Below are 23454 nucleotides of genomic sequence, written 5' to 3'. Positions count from 1 at the left end.
TTTTCTCTGCCAACGGGACACAGAAGCTCCTTTGTTGATTGGAAGGATTAAGTCGCTCGCACGTATCGATCTGCGAGAAGAAGCGACAATGCGAAAGATAAAAAGTTGTCAGACGGCATGGTGTGTGTGACTGTGCGTGTGAGAGTGTGCCCTCGTCTGACTCGGAGGGTTTTGTTATATGCTGACACACACCGGAGCACCACAGCACGTACACTGACACTGACACACATGCAAGCAGCATGCAGCAGAGTGCCAGACTGGTTTGGACCAGCCAGACAGACTGGCTGATGAGAGAAGGCGCTAAAGCCACTTGGCCCTAACACTCTGCCGCATGGTGAGGGCAGAGGAACCCACAGCGCTGTCACTCTGCTGTAAATCCAGGGACACACGGCGACAGGGAGACAAAAACAGACAGAGAGAGCACGTCCACCGCAGGAATCTGTGGTCTGGAATCACTGCTATCCTAAGAATGTCAATTGCACTCCTATATCCTCCATAAATGTAAGCCACTCCTTTGAAGGGAAAGATTGTTGATTGAAAAATTTGGAACTCGAAACTCTTGAGTGGCTGTGGCGGATGTCTAACAAAACATTTACCCCCCATGAATACACATAAACATAGCCCTCAGAGGCTTGTAGTAAATCTGAAGTGTCTCGAGGAGAATAATTAGATCTTGTGAAGATGGTCCCGTGCCAAGGAATCACACATTGAAGAGTGTGATGGTTAAATCTTTCAACAGCATTTGATTTGTTTAGGAGTTTTGAAGATTTTCGAATATTTCACATTTTCTCGGGGGGGCCAAAAAGCGTTTTTAATGATCTTTAGATTCCGTCGAAGCCGCCGGCCCACCTCCTCTCACAGGACCGTGCCGCCTGTTCTGCAGCCAGTTCCTCTGCTGGGAGGCAACATGGTAGGACAAGCAGACAGGCCCACAGCTGGCTGCCGGGCCCTGCTAAGCCTTGTTAAGGACAGTTTTAAAAGCTGTGAACTGACCTGCAGATAAACAGCCCTCTGTCAGCTACACCAGGGAATTGTTCTGGGACTGAGCTGGGTCCTAAGTAGCAGCCGGCCTGAAACACACAGACATGCATGCCCACACTAATGGGGTTCGGTGATGTCTGTTTCCCGGGGACCATCTGAGACTGATTAGACTTTGTGACTGTTCTGTACTAAATGACCGAGCGCATGTTTGTCTGTATATTCATTTTGTTCTTTGACAGTTTTTTATGGCGAGATTTTGTCAGACCCTTTTTATGGTTAACTTTGCGCCAGCAGCTCTTGGGCTCACAGGAAAAAGTAAACTAAAAGCAGTAATATTTCACCGTGCCGCAAAGGTTTCAGTGGACACTTTGCAGACACCCAGAGGATAAAGACAAATTTCACAAGTGAGAACAAACAAGTGAGATCATTATTGATTTCAGGGTCTCATATGAGAATGTAAGTGCTGGAAACTGTAAATGTTATACCAAGAAGAAATATGACTTTGAGTTGAAGGCCTTAACGCCCTTCTCCAAACCGAGACAGAGCCTTTCCCCCTCCAGTCTTTTTCCACAGCACTTTAGTATTCAGATTGTTTATTGGTTCTGAGGATGTTATGACTCCAACATGCCTGGACCTATTACAGCTGGGGAATAGATCTCCGCTAATATAATCAGGCCAATCACTAAGGGTCAGAGGTGATGAGGGGATTACTCAGCTCTGTTGCCATGGAGAAGTCTATTGTTTGGTTAACTGATGGTATCTCCTCTCCTTCTTTCTCCTCTCCTCTCCTCTCTTCCTTTCTCCTCTCCTCTCCTTTCCTCTTTCTCTAGACGTCTGGAGCAGAATGGGATTAAGTCTGTTCCTCCCGGAGCCTTCTCTCCCTACAAGAAACTGCGTAGGATGTAAGTACAGCAGTACACTCACCTCAGGGCTAAATAATACAGATGAGAACAAGAAGTTTAGGGCTGGAAAAAGAAGGGACAATTGGCAGTCTTCTCATTCCCATCTTGAGGACCATGAAGTATTTATTTTGTCTGTGCCTAAAGAACATATTCTTGTTCTCAGACTTGGGGTGGCATGGAAAGCAAGCACTCAGATGCTACATGAGCATAATAACAGCTCTCATCTTTCATTGCCGCACGCTGGTATTCCCCTGGCTAGTGTTGTGTCCACTTTGCGCATATGTGTGTGTTGTGCCTGCATTGGCAAATTGTAAACTGCGGCTGGGATGATGATGAGGGGACGGAGAGTGAGCCGGAATGACGGCTGAGGCCTCGAACTCTCTGGGAGCGAACAGCGATGGGCTGGTAGTCCAGACGGAGTGGTTTTTCGCCTGTTCAGGCAGCTGTCTGGTCACCCAGCCAGAGCACACCAGTCGGCCAAACCCATAACTCCAACACCACCAAGCCTGACCGACATAGCAGCAAAAGAGACGGAGGAAACGGAAGGTCAGGGAGTTTCTCTGCCCTTCTTAAAGGATTCCTCGCCGTTCTATCATCCAACTCCGGGGACAAGTCTGAGGTTCAGATGAGGTGAACACAGTCCACAGACTGAAGCAGCTGCTATCTCGTTGTTGCTCCGGTGAAATCTCAAGGGAAATTAATATTTATACTCACAAAATTGAACACAACTTTTTTTTTATTACTACATGTTGAAAAATACTGTAAACCATCTCAACTCAAACAGGTCAGATTTCTGTGTTAGAATAAAGACAACCCTTAAATAAATATACATTGTAATATAAGTCTCAAGTCAACAGGAGTGGAGCAGCTACTGTCTTGTAACTCTGGACAAGAAAACTCATTTATTCTTACAAATATAAATGCCAAAATGTTTTAGATCACCATATGTGAGAATAAAAATCACAGACTGGTTTTCGTATCTGTGACTCTTACAGTTACAAAAACAGGGTCGCCACTTATTATGGAACATGATATCATCAAACAAATTCATCTTTTCATACATAATGGTTACACACCAGATTTGATAGCAGCTTGAAAAATTCAACAAACACGAACATTAACAGAATCTGCACTAACAGACTGCTGTGTTACTGTATTTGGTCCTGACTATAATCTCAAGGGAAATTCTTAATAATCTTTTCATCCAAAAATGTAGAACTGTAAACACAGCCTGAAATCTTTTTTTCTAAAAGCTATCCGTATTCATTAATTTTGACACGGAATTTGTACTTTTCATAAAACATAAACAAACCAAAATAAATGGCAGTGAGAACGTGTTACCCTCTCTCCCATCTACTCGTCCAAACAGACATGACCCGCTACTGTTGCTGCTGTTCATCCTGCATTTAGCAACAACAATGCATGGCTGCGTGACTTTGCTGACCCTCGGTGCCTCTGTTGATTCAGCTGGCCGTGTGCCCTCACTGACCTGGCCTATATGTCCAACACCCTTCCATGCACATTGTGTGTAGACAGCATCGAGACATCATGACAAATATGCTCACTCTCCTGGCTCTTCAGATGTTCCTATGTGTGTTTGTAGAAGATTTCTGGCATATTGGATATGGATAATAGCTCCGTATTTGATTATAAGGCAACATTACGTAAGAAAAGGTTATTTATAGGTTTTTATGTGTGTGTGTGTGTGTGTGTGTGTTTTATTTTTTGTTTATTTTATTTGTAGCATGCTCAGGCATGTGTGTAATGCCTCTGCTGACCCTTCGTGTCCTCTTCTCCAAGTAAATGCCAACCACACACATTCTCTTTCACCTTGTCCTGGTTTGAATGACCTACACATGAACCGCTCCTTAAGACAGGGATGGAGTATAGCAGCCCTCGCACACCGACGCATACACAAACAACACACACGCGCAGTGTCTGAGTTTACAGACACACACCAGCGCAGATGTTGGCTCCTTCGCCAGGTTTTTGTTTCCAAGAAACCTCAATCCTTTGCAAGAAGACAAATGGGCACTTATTTAACTGTTACCCCCAAATGAGAAAATATCCCTCTTCTTCACCACATGATGATTTTCCTTCAAAGGTATCCAGTCGACTGGAGTTCAGTCCACATACTCCATTAACTCTCTCTCTCCATCTGTCTTTCTCTCTTTTCTGTCCCACTGTTCCTCATTTACTGTTGCATTTACTCACACACACAGACACACACACACACACATACTCACACACACATAAACACATAGACACATAGGCTTAGTGGTTATCCTGTGGGTAGAGGCCTGTGGATCCTATTAACAACGGCTATGTTCAGAGGCAGTCTACTGTATTTTGCTTTGGATTTCAGCCCTACACCCCATTTTCACTCACACACGCGCGCGCGCCATGATAAAACGCAGAGCTGGTTGATAGGCCACAAATAATACAAGTAAATGTTTTGATTGGCTGCGAGACTCTAGCCCGCTCCATTTCATCAAATCCCTTGAAGGGACGCACCATTAGATATGGGAGAGAGCTGGAACTCATCTTCTTCCAGCTCAGGCTACATTTGCTCCCCCCCCCTACCCCCCGCCTCACACTCCAGTGACAAGCGTGGGCCTCACATCCACCCACCTTCCTATGAGGGTGACACCCAGCTGACAGCGGGATCAGACCTCCCACAGGGAAAAAGGCTTTGACTCTTTCCCAAAATCTCCATTCCCTTAACTCATCCTCTCTGACCTTCTCCAACACAGAGACCTGAGCAACAACCAGATCTCCGAGATAGCTCCCGATGCCTTCCAGGGTCTGCGCTCCCTCAACTCCCTGTAAGTTGCCCCCGGGCCAAGTTTGTGCATAAAATATCTGCTCGGTTGTCATTTCCCGTGTGTGTGTAAAGCAAGTCTTTGTTGTGATTTCCCAGCGTCCTGTATGGAAATAAGATCACCGACCTGCCCAAGGGGGTGTTTGACGGCCTCTACGCTCTGCAACTGCTGTAAGAGGAACACACACGCACTCTGCTGATCCAGTGCAAACATACATACCAGGCACCCTTTACTCCCACTCAGTAAAAGAGTCATAACCTTCAAATAAACTTTGTACCAGTGCATAGTTTTCTAGATGGAATGCATAATGAATGAATGCATGAAGAAACTCTGACAAGCTGCCCGCCCCTCCCCAATCTCCCCACCCCTCCACCTCCCATACCCCTCTCTCTCTCCCCGTCTCTCAGGTTGCTGAATGCCAATAAGATTCACTGCGTCCGTGCCAATGCCTTCCAGGACCTGCAGAATCTCTCGCTGCTGTCGCTCTACGACAACAAGATCCAAACCCTCGCCAAGGGCACCTTCACTTCACTACGAGCCATACAGACCCTGTGAGTCAAACACACATATGCACGCAATCATGCTGTCGCACACCAAGACATCGTGAGCCGTCACCATAAAACACGAGCCAACACGGGAGTTGTTTACTCACAGGTCTGTGTAATAACACAGGAATGGAATCATGAGGTAGAGAGGGGAGTAAATCTATCATCTTCACAAACACGCAGACACACACACACACACACACACAGCTTCTGCGGCCGGATCAAGATCAAAAACAGCACCCACTCTTTCCACCACTGTTACTCAGACAGCAGCCATTCCATCTAAATGAATGCCTCCTTTTTTTTTCGTCCAAGAAACAAAGCAAACCACATGCTGTTATCAATACAGACCTCACACTGTGGCCTCCAACACACTGAAAGTTTTCAACATTGCTGTCTATATATGCCAACACAAGATATACAGGACACCTGTTGAAGATGATGGATAGTGCTGCCCCTTGGCTCGCACCACACATGCACTCACATATAGAGGGCACTGGGTTTAAGGGTCTCAGTCTAAAAGAGGCCTTCTTGTTTTGCCTGCATTGTAAAGACGGGGTAAAAATACATGCTGAGCCTTCCCACAGCCTCGGGTCATCCAAACTGACTACGTCATTTTGGAAGGCAGCACACACTCTTTCCACTGAAGCAGCGTTCAAGGATACAGTCTAATTCATGTCAAATTCAGAATATAAATGAGAATGTTTTGCAATATTTGTTGTATTTGGTTGTGTTTATATTGTTTTTTATTTCTCTGACTGATCTGGATGCCGTATTGTGTTTAACTTTGTTGCATTATACTGAGAGCGGTCCAATATTTTATCAACCCGATTTCCAGATCAAATATTTGACTTCTAATCTAATCTATTTACATAAAATAACTTACCAGCATGACAACTACAGCCTCTAAGATGAAGAGTGCAGAATCACACATGTAATGATCAAGAGATGGATGTGTTTGACTTACATAATGTGTAAGTAGTAGTGTCAGATTTACATAATGGTATGGTGGAACTTCAAAATCAATCAATCTCATGCCCACCAAAACATACCTTTTCATATGTTCCTATTGCTCCAGGTGGGAGTTTGTTACATTGATTGAATTACATTGAATAGAAACATACCACTTGTAATTTCCCTTCTTGACCTTTATCCCATCAGTTTTCATGTGTGTTCCTTTTCCCTCTCCCATCCTTCCTTCCCTTTCTTCCTCTCTCCACCTCCTGTACCTTTTCCCCGTTTCCCAATCCTCCCCCCTCTCTCTCCTCTGCAGTCACCTGGCCCAGAACCCATTTATTTGTGACTGTAATCTGAAGTGGCTGGCAGATTACCTGCGCTCCAACCCCATCGAGACCAGCGGCGCCCGCTGTGCCAGCCCTCGCAGACTCGCAAACAAACGTATCGGACAGATCAAGAGCAAGAAATTCCGCTGCTCTGGTAGGCCGCTGGCCCAGCCCGCGCCGTCTCCAAATGTCTCCTTCTCACCTCTCTCCCGGCCTCCCTACCTCTCAGACAGGCTGTGTTGTTCTTATTCCACTTGTCTCTCGCTGCTCTTCTCTTACCTTCTCTCTTTCTCTCCGCTGGGAGTGGCTTTTATCGTTCCCTCTACCTCATACCACATTTAATGAGTGATCATTCCTGGCAAAAGGTTTTATTCAGCCCATCATTTGTTGTTCCGGTGCTCCTCGGTCAATATCTCCCCAGACAAACTTGGGGCCAAGTAGGGAGGGATCGTTAGCTATTTCTCCATTTCTTTCCTGTCTTACCACATCGTGAATCTGGTTTCACATTCAAACCACACTGAGCTGAGATCACCAGTCAAGGCTGGTGTAAGGGCTAGAGTTTCTGTACGTGCCCACCATTCCTCTGCCCTCTGCCAATCTCAGGCTCCTGTCCGTCACAGCCTCCATCCTTCCAGCTTTCTGTTTGCCAGGCTCCGGTTTCCCTCATGACCCCTCATCCCTTCATCCCTCCCCTCCCCTCCCTGCCCTGCCCAGCCAGGCCTCACCATCCGCACCCCTCCACTCCTTACCAACTGCAGTGTTTACGCACTGTGCTACACTGTCTGGCACTCTGCACTGCTGAGGTTTCACACTTCTTTACAGCCTCATTTGTTTGGCTCGACCTGGTGAAGAAGGCAGTCCATGTGTTTTTTCTCTTTTTTCCCTCTTTTTTTGCCTCTTTTCTTCTTTCTTGTTTTCTTTCTCACTGTCTCCCCTCTTTTTCCTCATGTCACTCTTCCTTAGCAACAGCCAAATATTTACCATGTTTTAACATCCTTACTATTTTCTCTACATTGCCATACACAGAGACAGCCCTATGCTTCTCTGGTTAACTGTCATGTATGTTGAGTCACGTGTCGTCATATATAAGCTCTATATATATATAAGCTCTCTATATATGACTGTTTTGATGCATAGCGACACCACAGCTATGTAGACCGTGCTGGTCTCACTGACATCCGTCCCTCTTTCTTTTCTTCATCACAGCCAAAGAGCAGTACTTCATCCCAGGTGAGTGGCTTGTAAACGTTCACACCTATCATTGCCTTCCTCTTTTCTTTAATTATCCACCCGCAGCCATGTAGAGGCATCATGTTTTCCATTACCTTATTCTTCATTTAAATACATCTCCCCCACAGGTTAAAGGATCATTTCAGTTTATTACAACTTGGGTGATATTTTTTGTAGTTTTGCGATCGTTCCTTTTGGTATCAATAATGTTTTATAATGTCTAGTTAATTGATGAGAGCTTGAAGAACAGACAAGCGTACAGGTTTTCAACAAACCCACAGATTCATTAAAGTAACATGAAAGCAAATAAAGAAAATGGCCAAGTTTTTGTCTAAACTGCTTCTCGTTTACATTTACCACATGTTACAAACTGACATCTTAGTTCAGTTTTAACCCACAAAACTTTGTGCAAAGTCTTCCTGCACAATGTGGGACTTAAAACCCGAGCAGTAATAAACTGGAACCATCTTTTAATGTGGATGATGTTGGGATGAACTTCAGAGGAAATGGTCTGCACAGACAAAACGCATTAGACATTTTACAGGGTAAAATGAGTTAGTTGGTATTTATGCTAATTGTGCCCACGAGTGACTGAGCCTATGTGTGCATTTTAATGTGATATACGTGTGAGAGCTTCTGTTTCTCCTCAGCTCTGTTTTCCTTACAGTCTCAGCAAATAAAGTCAAAAGGACATGGCTCTTTGCTTTGGCATGAGCACAGACAGTCACTCACCAAGAGGGGCAGAAAGGGAGGGAGGGGGGAGGGAAGGACAGAGGGGAAGGAAAGTGTGTCCTTTCTATCAGTAAAAGCTAAAGAAAATAAAGCCCACCAGAGGACCCAGATTCCTATCAGCGGACGTTTCCGGACCTCTTAACAAGAGCACTTCCAAGAAAATAACAAGGAGGAGCAGTGATGTGTGTCGAACTCTGTCTGTGTGCGCGCGTGTGTGTGTTTGTGGCGGAGACGTTTGTCTGATTCATGTCTATGTCTGAGTGTCTGCGTACGTGCGTGTGTGTGAATTAATGTGTCTTTGTGTGCTAAGCTGAGATAAAGCCCTGCACTGGCTTAGAGAACAAATGGGAGTACTATGTAAGCAGAGGAAAGATCAAAGCCAAATGTGATTAATGAGAATTTCACCCTCCCCGAATGATAACAATAAAAGCCTCCACAATACACACATACACGCACCGAACGCGCACAATCACTGACGGCACGGGAATTCCATAATACACTGATAATGAGGAACCAAGCTGCAGGGAATTATGAGAACTTCTACAACTCCAGCGATGAGTCATTTTGCGCCTCAGAGAGGGAAAAACCTCATCCCTCTCCTCTGCGTTTTCTCCACTTTCGTTTAAATCCGCTGACAGTAAAAGTGTCGCCACCACGCATTTGTGACGACGATGATGACTCAGGCTCACGAATCTCTCCCCCCCCCCCCCGGCTCCTCTACATCCTCCAGATCAAAGTTCTGCGCTGTACTTTCATTGCTTCCTCTGGTGCAGGAAATGCCTTGTCCTGTTGTCTGGCACAGGGAAGGACAACTCCTTAATGAACTGCATTACTGGTTCTTTCAGCGTGCTTCACTGAGCCACTCTGAGAGGTGGCACACTTTCAGACAAAAGTTTTCACGCAGGCAGCCAGAGGAAGCCTTTTCTGTAAATTCACTCCTTCACTGTCGAACCGTATTCTAATAAAGTCAGCGATGAGGGTTTGGGGTTAGGTTATGGTTTCACATGCCGTTCTATTTATTTGGACAGATTTTTGATACTCAGCCTTAGGATTTTGTCTTGGTTGTTTGAGGTTTTCCTGCTCATGATTGTGGTCTGGGTGCCCCACAGTGTCCCACTGACGTCATCTGCAAACCTCAGACAGGCAGAGAGGTGCACCCATGTGAGCGTGCAGAAAAAAAAAAAGGACATAAAATGATATCCTAACAGAAAATACAGAACTGTTCCCTCTAAATGGGACATATGCACACACACGCACACACACATAAGCCGTGTATGCACAAACATTGAGACACAATGCGCACACTCGCAGACACACACACATGTTCTAAGTGGATCCCAGTGCTGTTCCATTATTGAGCAGCCATGATGTAACTGGCAGCACGCTTTTTGGCACGTAACGTCTATTCATAGACAGAGGAGGTGCAGGAAAACGTCCCACACTCCCCCTTGCTGCCTCATTCTTGCTCTTCCTCCGTCAGGACAGGCGTCTCCCTGCACCTCCACCACCCACCCTCCATTTCTCTTTCATCTGTCTACTTTACCTCCTTTCTCCCTTCTTCATTCCTGCATGCATTTACGTCCGACTTGGCCTCCTTTTCCTCCCTTCCTTTTCCTCCCTCTGCTCCCTTTTCACTCCACCTGTCTACACCCTCTTCCTGTACATCATTTCAACCACTTTTCCTTCACCATCCTCTCTCTCCCTCTATCTCTGGTTCTCTCCAGAGCTCTGCTGCGCTGAAGCTGCCCATCCAAATCCTCTTTGGCATCCCTATCTCAATCTCCCCCGACACCGTTCTTTTCACCCCACTGCTCGCCACTCTGTCACCTCTCTAAAATAACACACCCGCCCATCCCTCCGTCCCCTGGCCCTCACCCATCTATCTCTCTTGCGATGAATGGTAGAAAGCTGCAGGATGATCTTTAGGGACAAGATTAGTTATGGGGAAGCTGCTTCTCGGGGTCGCAACAGGACAAGGCGCTGACATACAGCTGCTGGTGGGAGCAGATGCGTGACTGAGAGCATCATGGGAAAGTGGCGTGTCTGTCTTTGTAAGCGACATGGATGATTTCATTGCGTGTTATAAGAATATACGTGTTGGCATTTCCTCCTGCTCAGGTACAGAGGACACTCGTCTGAATAACGCCTGTAACAGTGACCCAGTGTGTCCTCCCAAGTGCCGCTGCGAGTCAAACGTAGTGGACTGCTCCAACCTGAAGCTCACCAAGGTCCCCGAGCACATCCCCTCATCCACCACTGAGCTGTAAGCAACCAAGAAAAAGTATATTTTACACCAAATGGGCAGAGACCATATGAAGAGAATCATAAACTCTGAATCAAGAGAATTCAAAAATCTTTTGGAACTATAAAGAGAACTATAAATCTGAATTAACTTGTTCATGTGAATGGCTAAACCTTCTTGACTTTTCTGTCTAGCCGCCTTAACAACAATGATCTCACCACTCTGGAGGCAACTGGAGTTTTTAAGAACCTTTCCCAGCTGAAGAAAATGTAAATAAAACTTATTTATTGCTTAATTTTGTTTAATATTTCATGTCATGTCACTTTTTAACAAGTCATTATCTATATAGTTTACATTCAATCCTCTGACATGCTGTTATTTCCTGCAGTAACCTCAGCAACAATAAGCTCACGGAGATTGAGGATGGGGCGTTCGAGGGCGCATCGTCTGTCAATGAGCTTCACCTCACGGCCAATCAGATCGACTCGGTACGGAGCGGGATGTTCCGTGGCCTTGAGGGACTGCGGATGTTGTGAGTTGATACGCAAACGCATCACAATCACACGCTCGGTGTCACATTCAGAGATGGTTTTAATCTGATGTGGTTCGTGTGTTTCCTCTCCAGGATGCTGAGGAACAACAAGATCAGCTGCGTCCACAACGACAGTTTCACGGGGCTGCACAACGTCCGTCTGCTCTCCCTGTACGACAACCAGCTGACCACCATCACTCCCGGAGCCTTCGACACCCTGCAGACCCTCTCCACTCTGTGAGACCCCTACACAAACACACACACACACATTTGCTCACCTTTTAATTGTGCATTACAAATTTCATTGACCTGTCACTTTCTCCCAGTAACCTCTTGGCCAACGCCTTCAACTGCGACTGTCGGCTGGCGTGGCTCGGTGAATGGCTGAGGAGCAGGAAGATCGTGACAGGCAACCCTCGCTGCCAGCGTCCCGCCTTCCTCAAGGAGATCCCTCTCCAGGATGTGGCTCTGCCTGACTTCCGCTGCGAGGACGGTAGGTGTTACCAAGCCACACAACCACCCATCGTGATTGGAGTCCACTTTTCTTTCTGTATGTCCTTATTTAGTCTGTTTGAAGTTTTGTTGCAGCCTCTCCACTTTAAATGAAGTAATCTGTCTCTTTGAAAGGAGATAAACATCTTCATTCTCGTAGATGACCTCCACTATGTGTGAAACTAAACTGTCAGGGTCTGACTGATGAGGATTTTCGCACTTCACCCTGCTCCACGACACGTTGTGAACAAGAGCTGCTTAAAGTGTCTGAGATGATCTTAAATAATGACTGCTATTGTGCGACTCTTTTGTGTACTGAATAGATTGCTGCTCAGCAGTTCCTGAGCTTCTGGTCGATGCTGGGCTGAGTGGAGCTATTGAGCTGTTTGCCTTATTGACCAGTCAGCCTATTTGCACCTGAATGAATGTTAGACTTGTCTTCAGGCCTCGGGCAGCATCCATTCTTTGCTCCTACTGGTCGATATTACATTAGTGAAGCTGCTCTCTCTCTCTCTCTGTCCTATTTTACTTTTCACATTTTTCACTTCCTCTTTTTTCATTGTCTCAGTGTCTCACCATCAGCTTGAACGGTTGTGCTGTTTGTTCACTGTCTCGCCTTTAGGTTTGTTCTGTCTTTCTATCTTTCTATATTTTTTTATTTCTTTTCCAGGGACAAGAACTCTTCTTTTGGTTGTCCTCCAGCACTTTCCTGCCCTCCTGGTTATTCCTCAGTTCTCCTCCCCTCTGGTGTCTGACTCCCCTCTTTCTCCTCCTTTTTTTCCCAGGCCAAGAGGAGTCAAGCTGTGTGCCCAGACCCCAGTGTCCCAGTGAATGTACATGCCTGGAGACTGTGGTGCGCTGCAGTAACAAGCACCTCCACACACTGCCCAAAGGCATCCCCAGGAACGTGACTGAACTGTGAGTTCCTCGGCATTAATTATGCTAATTGCATTGATATCTTATCAGTTCGAGGTCCCAGTATTATTACTGTTCATCTGTCTAGCTTTGATGGAGGCAGGTCTGGAAGGAAAACCAGGAAACCAAAGCAGACAATGGAAAGGTAGAGAGGTGCTTAGGAGGTATAAAGGAGATAAGAGTTAGTGAAAACAGGGGAGACAAAAAGACAGATTTCATCATTTGGAGAAGAGGAAAGGAGTCAATAAACCCTGCAGTTATTCTCTCAGACATTCTTCTCCTGTGTTCCCTGCAGCCTTCAGGGCTAGCACTGATGTCACTCTCACACTCAGAGCCAAGGATCTGTATGTGTATGTGTGTGTGTGTGTGTGTGTGTGTGCGTGTGCGTGCATATTTGTGTGAGGGCCAAAAGCCTGTCCACAGGAGTATAGGGGAGCAAGAGGACATTTTAATGAGCAGTTTTCAATGGAAAGGGGAGGGAATGGAATAGGTCTGGAACTTTCCAATACTGCTTCAAGTGGCTCAGACTAACACATATACACACAAACAGATGCACATACACACACACACAAATGCACACACACGCTGTGCGAGCCTTAAGGCCTGTCATTGTCCCAGCAGGTGTGACCAGGTGTGCCCCTCTGTTTTGGGCTTTCATCTAGTCATCTGGGGAGTTTGCTACTCCATTATTATCCAAAGTGTCCTCTACACCGTCATTACCTATCATTACCTCTGAACCCAAAGCCCCCCTCCCCCTTTCCCAGATTACCAGACACCCCCCCTGCCCTTCCCGCCCTCAGTGCAGTCAACAACAATAGTGGGAGAAAGCCCCTGTAGCTCTGCTCAGGGGGAGCAGGCCCTAAATCGGTCATTTATCAAGGTGACGGCCCTCTGGTAGCACTTTGTGTTGGCAGTCAGCACGGTGGTTGCAGCCCTGCAGGCATGATGTTACACACACATCAGTGTGTTAACACACACATGCATGAATGCACCCACGAGTGTTTATGTCTCAGTCACTTTAAAAGTTGGGCTGCTCGGTCACATATTTGCTGCAGGAAATAAACAAAAATGTCATTGAATGTAATGAGTTCAAATAGAACATGTTTATACTAACTTCTGCTTCAAGGCTGGAGACACAATGTTGTGTCAGGAAAATGGAAAAAAAAAAAAAGGAATTGAAGGACAAAACATTTGACTGTTTAATGTAACATGAGATTAAATTGGCTACAACCGCATGGGAAAAAGTGTTCTGTCTGAAAAGTGTGACATCCTGAAATAACCGCCTCCAGGTCTTAACCTAACCAGTTCACTGAGTAAAACTAATCTGCTGACAAAGAGCAGAATAAAACAGTACTTTACAGCTTCAAATTAGAAGACGATGTATATTTTACACATTAAATGCAAATGAGACACAATGTGAGGATACACTGTAGAGTTAATTTAGTTCAATATAGAAAGCGCTCAATAAAAGTAAGTCTGGTCAAATAATTTGACACATCCTGCAGCACCTTCACAGTAAAAACCAGACGTCACGACAGGACTCTTATTGGGAAGCAGCTGCAGTTTGGAACATTCTCACACATGCACCTGCTTTCTGGCAACTGTAGCTGCAACATATTGGTATTATATTCCAACATATTCATCATATTGAAAATGTATTAAAGCATTACGATGTGTGATGATGACAGTGAGTTTGAAAATAAACAGCGCTGGAGCAAAACGTTATGTTCTTGAATGTATACACACATCACAGAGGTTGAAATTCATAGTAGATGGTAAATACAGAGAGTCCAATAATAATCTACTCCAGTCTGAATGGATCATTTCATGCCTGCTGACTCACTGCTGAACTGTTTGTGTCTCTTTGTTCAGGTATCTGGATGGAAACCAGTTCAGCGTTGTGCCGAAAGAACTGTCAGCCTTCAAATACCTGCAGCTGGTGTAAGTTTTCATCTGTCTTCTTTCTCTGTCTTACCGAGCAGAGCAGTAGAATTAACCTTTGCCCTTTTTTTATTATTATTTCAATTTTCCACTCAGAGACCTGAGCAACAACAAGATCAACTCTCTGACCAACTCATCCTTCGCTAACATGAGCCAGCTCACCACTTTGTAAGTCCTGACCAGACTCGGCCACCTCAGACCAAAGAGCTAGTATTTCTTCCTTGTGCTGACAGTGGGATGGAAACAGCTGAATTTACATAACACATACATGTGTGTAATTATTTTTGCATTGCAGAATCCTGAGCTACAACTCCCTACGTTGCATCCCCAAAATGGCCTTCAGCGGACTGCACTCTCTCCGACTGCTGTGAGTTTATTTCATATTTGAAATGCAAGCATCTTCATGTGCAAGTGTGTGTTCATTTTAATGTGTCAAATCGAGGGTTAAGTACTAAAATCCTATTTTTAACACATAATGTATCTTTCCAGTGGTATGAGAGAGTTTCTCTTTTTTTTTTTCTCCTGCAAATCAAAGAACGCTCAAAACAGCAACTCATTGGGAACAATTGAAGTTATTTTAAAAGAACAGGTCTAAAACGAGAGAGGACTCACTTTGAGACTAAATGAGTTATTAAGGAGGATATTTTTGCAGCTCACACTGACTACAGAGACAGGAGAGCAGATGCTTAGAATCTTTGATTGACTCCAGAGGATTGAAACCCAGTCTAAACAGTTATGACAGCTTATGAATTCATTCTCTCTCTCTCTCAAACACACACACACACACAGACAGACACAACCTCCGACCTATTTTCTCTGTATAAATGGCAGGCAGGGGGGCAGCAGCAGCGTTGTTCCAGCTCCTACTGTACTCCTGCCCACACCTTGTCTTTAGACATCTGCACACACAAGTCTGTTCACCTCTAAACACCCCGGGCTCATCACCGCCCTCGCCACCGGGGCCAAAACATGCGCCCCCACAACCCACTGTACAAAATCACTCTGACACTGATTACCGGAGAAAGTTTGCCCCTGCTAACCATAATGGTTTTGACTCTGCCTCCGGGTTTTTATGAAGTTATGAAGTCTTTGATTGTGCACTCTCAGTGACCATGGGCTCCTCGTGGATGAATTGGTCTGCTAAATAACTGAGATGTAGAATGTAAATGCGCTTGACAGATAAATGACGAAACCAAAACCAGTCTTTGGACCTGCATCCAAAGATACAGCAGCTGGATGCCTCACACTTTAACTCAAACGTACACTTTAGTTCTGCCAGGGAGAAACAGAGACCAGGTCCAGCAGAGTCCTTATGAGATTATGTATGCATCTGTGTGTGTGTGTGTGTGTGTGTGCTGGTGCCTGTATTCATAGCCTACATGTTTGTCATTTACTGGCTTGGTGCCGGTTAGTATGTGTGTGGGAGCAGACTTATCGGCCTTCCATGTGTGCTCATAGCAGGCACACTTTTTACTACTGACAACAAAGCTTCAACAAAGCCTCCTTTTACAGCGGGATTCGACTAAAGCGCCCCGATCATTACGAGACACAAAGCGTAAGGGCCCTTTTAGCGTGGAATGAGAGTGAAGCTCGGCCATCATTAGTTGATGCCGCCTCGCTAGCCCGGGCGCGTTGCTTTGATCTCTAATGAAGCTGCGTCCGTTATTTCTGCTCTTACTCACTCACGCCACCTTTTACTTCTAAAATATTCCCTGTGCGGGTGTGTTAGACGCCATGTGAGGCCCTTCCCCGACACCACACACACACACACACACACACACACACACACACACCAAACAGACTGCAAACTACAGGCTCAGACACACACACACACACACTGGACTACCTTATTGTCTCAATCAGACAGGAGTCCAAATGAAGCAGAAAACTTTGATGTCTTTACTGCTGGTGTGATCAATCATACGTCTCCCATTAAATGTCAATTGGTGCCATGGCTTTTTTTTATTTTAAGGCTGTGGGGGCGCAACAAAAACTGAAGCGACAATGAGCTCCTTTTAACAGTTTCAACTTTAAGACTCCACACTGGGTTCAAAGTTCAAAGTTGGAAGCTTCATAGAAACCGCAGCGAGATGCCAAAGCCGGGAACTCTCATACACACTCACACACACTGAGGTGCCAAAGCCTTCATAAAGCTGCACCTTCGGCTTTACAGAGCAGTAAAGAGGAGAAGAATCATTAACGCTCAGGGCTTCAAACAGGCCAGTGGTCTGAGCCTGGCATGGATGTGGTGTGGTTTGGTGGAAGAGTGTGTGATGGTTGTGGTTTGAGCTGTAGATTAATAAGCTGCTAATTGGCCTGCTGGGTATTAGGTGTGAGGTAAGTGAGCTGAGACAGCGCTGGGGCGTGGTCCGCCAGGGTTTGGGTGGGAGGCTGAGGGAGAGAGAGAGAGAAAGTGATATGAAAGAGTGCGATAAAGACAGAAAGCAAAGCCTGCGACTTAGAAAAATCGAAAGAGACGTCGGTGCTGTGGGAAAGTGCCAAATCACATGATCCTCAACACAAGAGCCGAAGAAAAAAACATGCACTTCGGAGCGCTCGAAGAAACGCAGAGTGTTATTAGGCAGCCGCAGGTGAACAGGTCGGCGTAGACGCTGCGTACTAGTTCGCTTGGACGGTGCCTGTGCTCACTTTACATGTATTTATAAGTTCTAAAGCATCGTTTTTGCCTGTCTTGAAACATCAAATGCAATTCCACTCTGAGAATCGTGCCAAGCCAAAGATAAGTTGACATAAGAAAGATGGAGTGATGTAACGATTTACAGCTGTAGCAAAGAAAAGTAAAAAAAAAAGTCACAGAGAGACGGACAGGGAGAAGGTTAGCGGTAGAGTGGATCAGGTTTCTTCCTGGAGACTCCCCGGCTCCTTTCTCCCATGAGATTTCTGCCTGGCTGGCACACTGCTGCTGGCTCCATGCCCTCCGTCTCCTAACTGTTCTCCCACTACCACCGAGCTACTCACTCTACACTAATAAGCATTGTCCCCTGTACACAGACCAATTAACTTGTTGTCTCACATGGTTACATAGTATATTTTTTCCCTTTAGCACTAGGGGAAACGGCTCTGCATCATCAACACTGCCTGGGCTTCATGCTTTGTGTCTTTTCAAAACCCTGACCCTTCGACAGCTTGGTGGGGAATCCACAGATCAAACAGCGAAGGAAGTCGGGGTTTCAAAGTCTGTTTACACATCGGTTCTCTTCATCCAGGCATAAAGAGCAGATGTCATGTACCGGCACTGTGGCCTGAGCTGCGGTAACATTAGCATGTGGTCAGCTGAGGGTTGGAGGTGGTAATGACCTGGTGGATTACAGCAGCCATCAGTCATCAAGCCATTAAGCCGTGTTGGCTTGTCACCCTAGACAGTAGGCAGAGAACAACAGGGGGAAACAGCAGTAAACTATATACGCACACAAACATTTAGAAACATGCCTATGTGCATATGCAAGCACGTAAATATACCTGTTCATCTGCACACACGCGTTACACAAATATTTTTCTCTGTCCTGCATGTGGTGCGACTCTTTTACCCCCCTCCCCACCCCCCGTCCTCCACCCCACCCCACCCCTCCCTCTGTATCCTTGTTGGCCCTGCCAGCCAGACACACATAGAAACTTGACACCAGTCTTTTCCAGACTTACAGAGCCTCACATCTTTGCCAGCTGCACAAGGCTCGACCAGAAATACAAACCACCTACCGCTCATTTAGAATGCCAACACAACACTGAAATACTGAAATACTCCTCTGCAGTTTCCCTGTTATCCCTGGTTTTAGTTGTCCGAAAAACAAAGTGTAGCGTCTTGAGCTGCAGGCAGCTAGGATTTATTTTTTCATGGTAGATAGATGGGCCAGTTATTCGATTCAACGTTTAGGTTGTATAATGTTGGAAGAATGCTGATCTGTTTCCCAAAGTAACATGTTCAAATTGCTCATTTTGATTCAAAACCCAAAGATATTCAATAGTGTGTCAGGAGAAAAGAGAAAATCCTCACACTCGAGTTGGAATGGGCAAATGTTTTGCCTTTTTTTGCTTTGAATGTGACTCACTTGATTTATTGGCTATGAAAATAGTTGCAATTTCATTTTCTGTCAGGCAACTAACCAATAAAGTTTTCTCTTCTCTCACAATGAAATATGTGTGTGGGTGCTAATTTTTCTTTTCTGTCGTTTCCTTTCTCCATCACTCCTAAGGTCTCTTCATGGCAACGAAGTCTCCGAGCTTCCTGATGGCATCTTCAGCGACGTGACCTCTCTCTCCCACTTGTAAGTAGAGACACCCGCACGCACATACACAACTGTATGTCCAAATGGCAGCCAATGTGATACTGTCTGCACTGATTTTTGCGAAGTCCAGACACACACACACACACACTTTCAGGCACACGGAGGGGGTCTGGTCAGACAGGCAGAGAGTGTGGTTCACAGTGGCCTGTCTGTAGTCCTCTTTGGTGGGCTCCACATGAGCCGAGCCCTCCCTCAATCAGCCGCAGTCCTGTGGTTAAAGCAACACACAGACCCCTCTACTGTCTCATCTCCCTGTGACATCTCTGAGACACGCATGCACGTTCACCAACACACACGCATTCTCCACGGTCTGTGGATTCCAGTATTTGTTTTGGTTTGTTTATTTATGTCTGTAATTTTGTGTGTGTCCGTCGGGTGTGTGGTGTGTGCAGCCGTTACGCATGAACTTGCAGTCGTGTGTAAAACTACACAGCGGTATCTTTCGCTGCCACCCAGCCTGGATACTCACATCATCCCATGACAGTCACTGATCAATAGACCTATCAGTGTCAGAGTCAGAGAGGAAGCAGGGGAGGATAAGAAGGACTAAACAAAGACATTTTATGTAGAGAAGGACAGGAGTCAAGGCTGCATGAAAACAGGGTGAGGGGGGAGCCATTGATCCACAGTCACAGTCAAGTGGCTTTCATGTTAGCAGATGTCAGGTGTCAGCTATTGGACCGGCCTGAAAGATGAGCCTGTGCTCCACCGTAATGGAACAGCATCGATTCAAGAGTGTTTGTGCATCCAGCAGGAGGACAGAGCGCCATTGATTCACGACCACCATGACAGAAGAGGTTAAGAGTGCCCTCTGTTCACACCTTTGCTTATAATTGAGAGGCCCTCCTCCAGATGATAAACGGCACAAAGTGGCATTGAGCATTAAACTTTAAATCCATTATATTCTCCGAGATGCTGTGTTTTAGTTGTATAGTTGGCCAAGTTGAGTTTGCTTTGGTTTGTTTGTGTATAGAGACACCTGCTGGTGAAAGGGCGGTACTGCATAGACACGACCAGAATGAATCTTCTACTATAAATGAGGTAGAAAAGTATAATTAATAAATATATTATCTTTGTTTTATCAGGGCAATTGGTGCCAATCCATTGTACTGTGACTGCCGCCTGCGTTGGTTATCTGACTGGGTGAAGACGGGCTACAAAGAGCCTGGCATCGCACGCTGTGCTGGCCCGCATGGCATGGAGGGAAAACTGCTGCTCACCACACCTGCAAAGAAGTTTGAATGCACAGGTGAGTTATTTTGTTGGCACGGAAACCTGACCCCAGTGACACTAGTATCCAGATGCAATTGATTCTTACCTGTTTTTACATTGCTTCAGGAGATGTGGACACTTCAGTGCTGGCCAAGTGTAACCCCTGTCTGTCCAGTCCCTGTCTGAACCAAGGCATCTGTCACAGCGACCTGGTGGAGATCTACAGGTGCAGCTGTCCTCCAGGATTCAAGGTAAGAGCTCCACCTCTGTGAATATCCACTTAAATTAACCTAATTCAGGTTCTGTGTGCATTATTTATAGCAAAACATAAACATTAACACTCTTCTCTGCCTCAGGGCAAGAACTGTGAGACAGCTATGAACGCCTGTGTGAGAAATCCATGTGCCAACGGAGGAACCTGCCAAGTGAATGAGGATTTGGAGGGAATATACACGTAAGGAAGACAAGCTCTGAAATGAGTGTGACTAATGAATTACATCTTGTTTGTTATTCTGAGGTTATATTTGTGTATGTTTTTACAGTTGCACCTGTCCACTGGGCTTTGAGGGCCCCACTTGCCAAATCAACATTGACGACTGCGAAGACAACGACTGTGAAAACGGAGCAACCTGCATTGATGGAGTCAACAACTACACTTGTTTTTGTCCCCCCTACTACACAGGTTTGCACTTCTCAACACAACTAAGAATAGAAAAGACAAAGATTATTCAGCTTCTTTACATGTGAAAGTATTTTTAGAGGTTGTTTTTTTTCCCCTTGAAAAATGAAAAATGAAATATGCTTATTTTGTTTTAGAATAATTGTTTTGATGTTTTTGCAGGATGGTTCTTGCTCTGTGTTGTGTAACATTTTTTTTTATTCTCCTGTGTAGGGGACATGTGTGAAGAAATGGAGGATGTGTGTGCCCCAGGACGTAGCCCCTGCCAACATCAGTCTACCTGCCTCATCACCTCCACTGGACCTAAGTAAGACTTTGCTGCCTGTGCATCAGACAGTTAGTGACAAATGACAAAGTTATATGTCGAGAAACAGATGTTCTGCACAGATGTGGATGTGCTGCAGCGTTGTCTGAGCTCAGCTTCATTCCTGCGTTGTGTCTGTGTATTGCAGGTGTGTGTGTTCTCCTGGTTATGTCGGTGATGACTGTAGTGTAGACTATAATGACTGTGAGGAGCATCGCTGTCAGAACGGAGCTCACTGTGTGGACGAGCTTAACGGATACTCCTGCGTCTGTCCTGAAGGATACAGGTGAGAAGAAGCTTTACGTTGTCTTCACTTCGTCTGCTCTGCTTTACTACATCATCTTCATCAAAATAACCCCGCGCCCTGTCTCCTGTTACAGCGGTCAACTGTGTGAGGTTCCTCCATCTCCACTTTCCCTGTGTGAGCTGGCTGACTGCCAGAACAACGCCCCATGTGTGGAGCACGGAGGACGAGCCCTCTGTCAGTGTCCTCCAGAGTTTGGGGGGCCACGATGCGAGAAGCTGGTCAGTGTCAACTTCATCGACAGAGACTCCTACCTACTGCTCTCTGACCTCAAGAACTGGCCTCAGGCTAACATCACCCTGCAGGTAATCCCACAGTTAACATGTAAACAATGATTTCTCTGACTTTCTAACACCTGGATAATTCAAACTCACAATACATTTTCTCTCTGCAGGTGTCAACAGCTGAGGATAACGGCATTTTGCTGTACAATGGAGACAATGATCATATTGCAGTGGAACTCTACCAAGGTCATGTCAAGGTCAGCTACGACCCCGGCAGCCAGCCAGGCCACGCCATCTACAGGTAAGGTGTCTTTCAAACAGCTCAACTTTATTGTCACAGCACATGAGCTCTATCTTATGTCGTATCTCTGTTTCCTTCTTCCAGTACTGAGACCATCAACGATGGTCAGTTCCACACAGTGGAGCTGGTGACCTTCGATCAGATGGTGAACCTGTCCATTGATGGAGGTCTCCCTACCACAATGGATAGCTTTGGGGCGGTGCGGCCCCTCAACGGGGAGGCTCCGCTATACGTGGGGGGTAGGGGCCCTCTCCAGAACACACCTCCCTCCTCTGCAGGCACTCTTATCTACTACACTACTGTCAATCACCACCCCTCCCCCCTCGCTTTGTCACCACCGCAACCAACCCCTCCCCTTAACCATGCAACCCCCGTCCTACCTCCACCCACACCATACTCACCTTTAGTCATGACTGTGTTTGCTAGGGGCCCACTCACTGAAACAATACAAAAATAACCTCAAACGTCCCAATACATTATGCACAGACTCGATTTGAAGTGATTAAATTACCTAATCACCTCATCAGATAATAACACATAACTCTCAGAAATGACAGATTATCAAAATACTTTACACTACTTTAGCGTTCAATAGACCTTTTTTGTCAGAGCACATTTTTACAGTGTTTTTACAGAGCACGCCCTCTAGTGATGATCAGAAGAACTACCAGACACAGTCTTCAGATTTGTTTTGTATTTGCATGGACTTTGCTTGCACAAAATGCAACTGTACTTACATGTAATTTGAGATTTAGCCACTCTTGACAAAATTTTAAAAAAAATAAATAAAAAAAAGTTTGCTGGTTCATGTTATGATGCAGCTCGTTTCAGGGCTGATACACTATAACAGTTTTGCTCAGGAGTGGCTCAAAGTCTCTACAGTTTGTGTCAGTGCTGTGTTGTGCTGTGTTGTGCTGTTTCTCAGTTGTACAACACTGCAGGAGACATCCCCCCATACCTCTTTGCCTTTTGCTGTCCTCTTTCAAGGATGATGTGTCTTGTGGTGCAAATGCAAAATATCAATGTCAACATGAAAAAGAGTTGCTTATATTAATTTGACAAACTGTATATGCACTGTTTGGACACATGTGTTTGAAAATTCCCTCCTCCATTACACTCATACCAGCCCTTCGTTAGCTGTCTGTTTGTGGTCCAGCATCAGTGTCCTCACACATATAAACATCATCTGTTTTCTCTCTCTTCCTCCAGGCATGCCAGTGGACATACACTCAGGTGCTTTCCGTCTCTGGCAGCTACAGAACGGCTCAAGTTTCCATGGCTGTATCCAGAACCTCTACATCAACAACGAACTCCAGGACTTCACCAAGACCCAGATGAAGCCTGGCGTGGTACCGGGCTGCGAGCCCTGCAAGAAGATCTACTGCGTACATGGCATCTGTCAGCCTGATGGGATCCAGGGACCAGTGTGCCACTGCCAGCCAGGCTGGAGTGGGCCGCACTGTGACCAGCCTGCTAGCAACCCCTGCCAGGGCAGCAAGTATGTTCGCA

At 45.8% G+C, this 23454-nt stretch overlaps 1 protein-coding gene across 6 annotated transcripts in view; it reads left to right on the top strand.

Moving 5' to 3' along the window:
- slit1a (slit homolog 1a (Drosophila)) overlaps window positions 1–23454 on the top strand; it is an 86621-nt gene that overhangs the window by 58754 nt on the left and 4413 nt on the right. The window contains exons 10-35 of one of the 6 annotated variants that reach the window (XM_085800099.1): window positions 1812–1883; window positions 4637–4708; window positions 4804–4875; window positions 5113–5256; window positions 6524–6687; window positions 7740–7763; window positions 10614–10758; window positions 10932–11006; window positions 11126–11269; window positions 11363–11506; window positions 11596–11762; window positions 12547–12679; window positions 14549–14617; window positions 14714–14785; window positions 14913–14984; window positions 18829–18900; window positions 20007–20170; window positions 20263–20384; window positions 20490–20587; window positions 20676–20815; window positions 21026–21119; window positions 21265–21402; window positions 21497–21725; window positions 21815–21945; window positions 22030–22184; window positions 23155–23443. In XM_085800099.1, coding sequence (XP_085656225.1) covers window positions 1812–1883; window positions 4637–4708; window positions 4804–4875; window positions 5113–5256; window positions 6524–6687; window positions 7740–7763; window positions 10614–10758; window positions 10932–11006; window positions 11126–11269; window positions 11363–11506; window positions 11596–11762; window positions 12547–12679; window positions 14549–14617; window positions 14714–14785; window positions 14913–14984; window positions 18829–18900; window positions 20007–20170; window positions 20263–20384; window positions 20490–20587; window positions 20676–20815; window positions 21026–21119; window positions 21265–21402; window positions 21497–21725; window positions 21815–21945; window positions 22030–22184; window positions 23155–23443 — 3201 coding nt within the window. Of the gene's footprint in view, window positions 1–1811; window positions 1884–4636; window positions 4709–4803; window positions 4876–5112; window positions 5257–6523; window positions 6688–7739; window positions 7764–10613; window positions 10759–10931; window positions 11007–11125; window positions 11270–11362; window positions 11507–11595; window positions 11763–12546; window positions 12680–14548; window positions 14618–14713; window positions 14786–14912; window positions 14985–18828; window positions 18901–20006; window positions 20171–20259; window positions 20385–20489; window positions 20588–20675; window positions 20816–21025; window positions 21120–21264; window positions 21403–21496; window positions 21726–21814; window positions 21946–22029; window positions 22224–23154; window positions 23444–23454 lie in introns of all 6 variants that reach the window. The other 5 variants (XM_085800097.1, XM_085800098.1, XM_085800096.1 and 2 more) reach the window with 5 other exon arrangements.

The sequence above is a fragment of the Trachurus japonicus genome, chromosome 15 (genome assembly GCF_045865225.1).
Source record: "Trachurus japonicus isolate A0001 chromosome 15, Traja_1.0".
Classification (NCBI taxonomy): Eukaryota; Metazoa; Chordata; class Actinopteri; order Carangiformes; family Carangidae; genus Trachurus; species Trachurus japonicus.
Note: the sequence above shows the minus strand (reverse complement) of the source record. Positions and strands in the feature narration are given on the sequence as shown.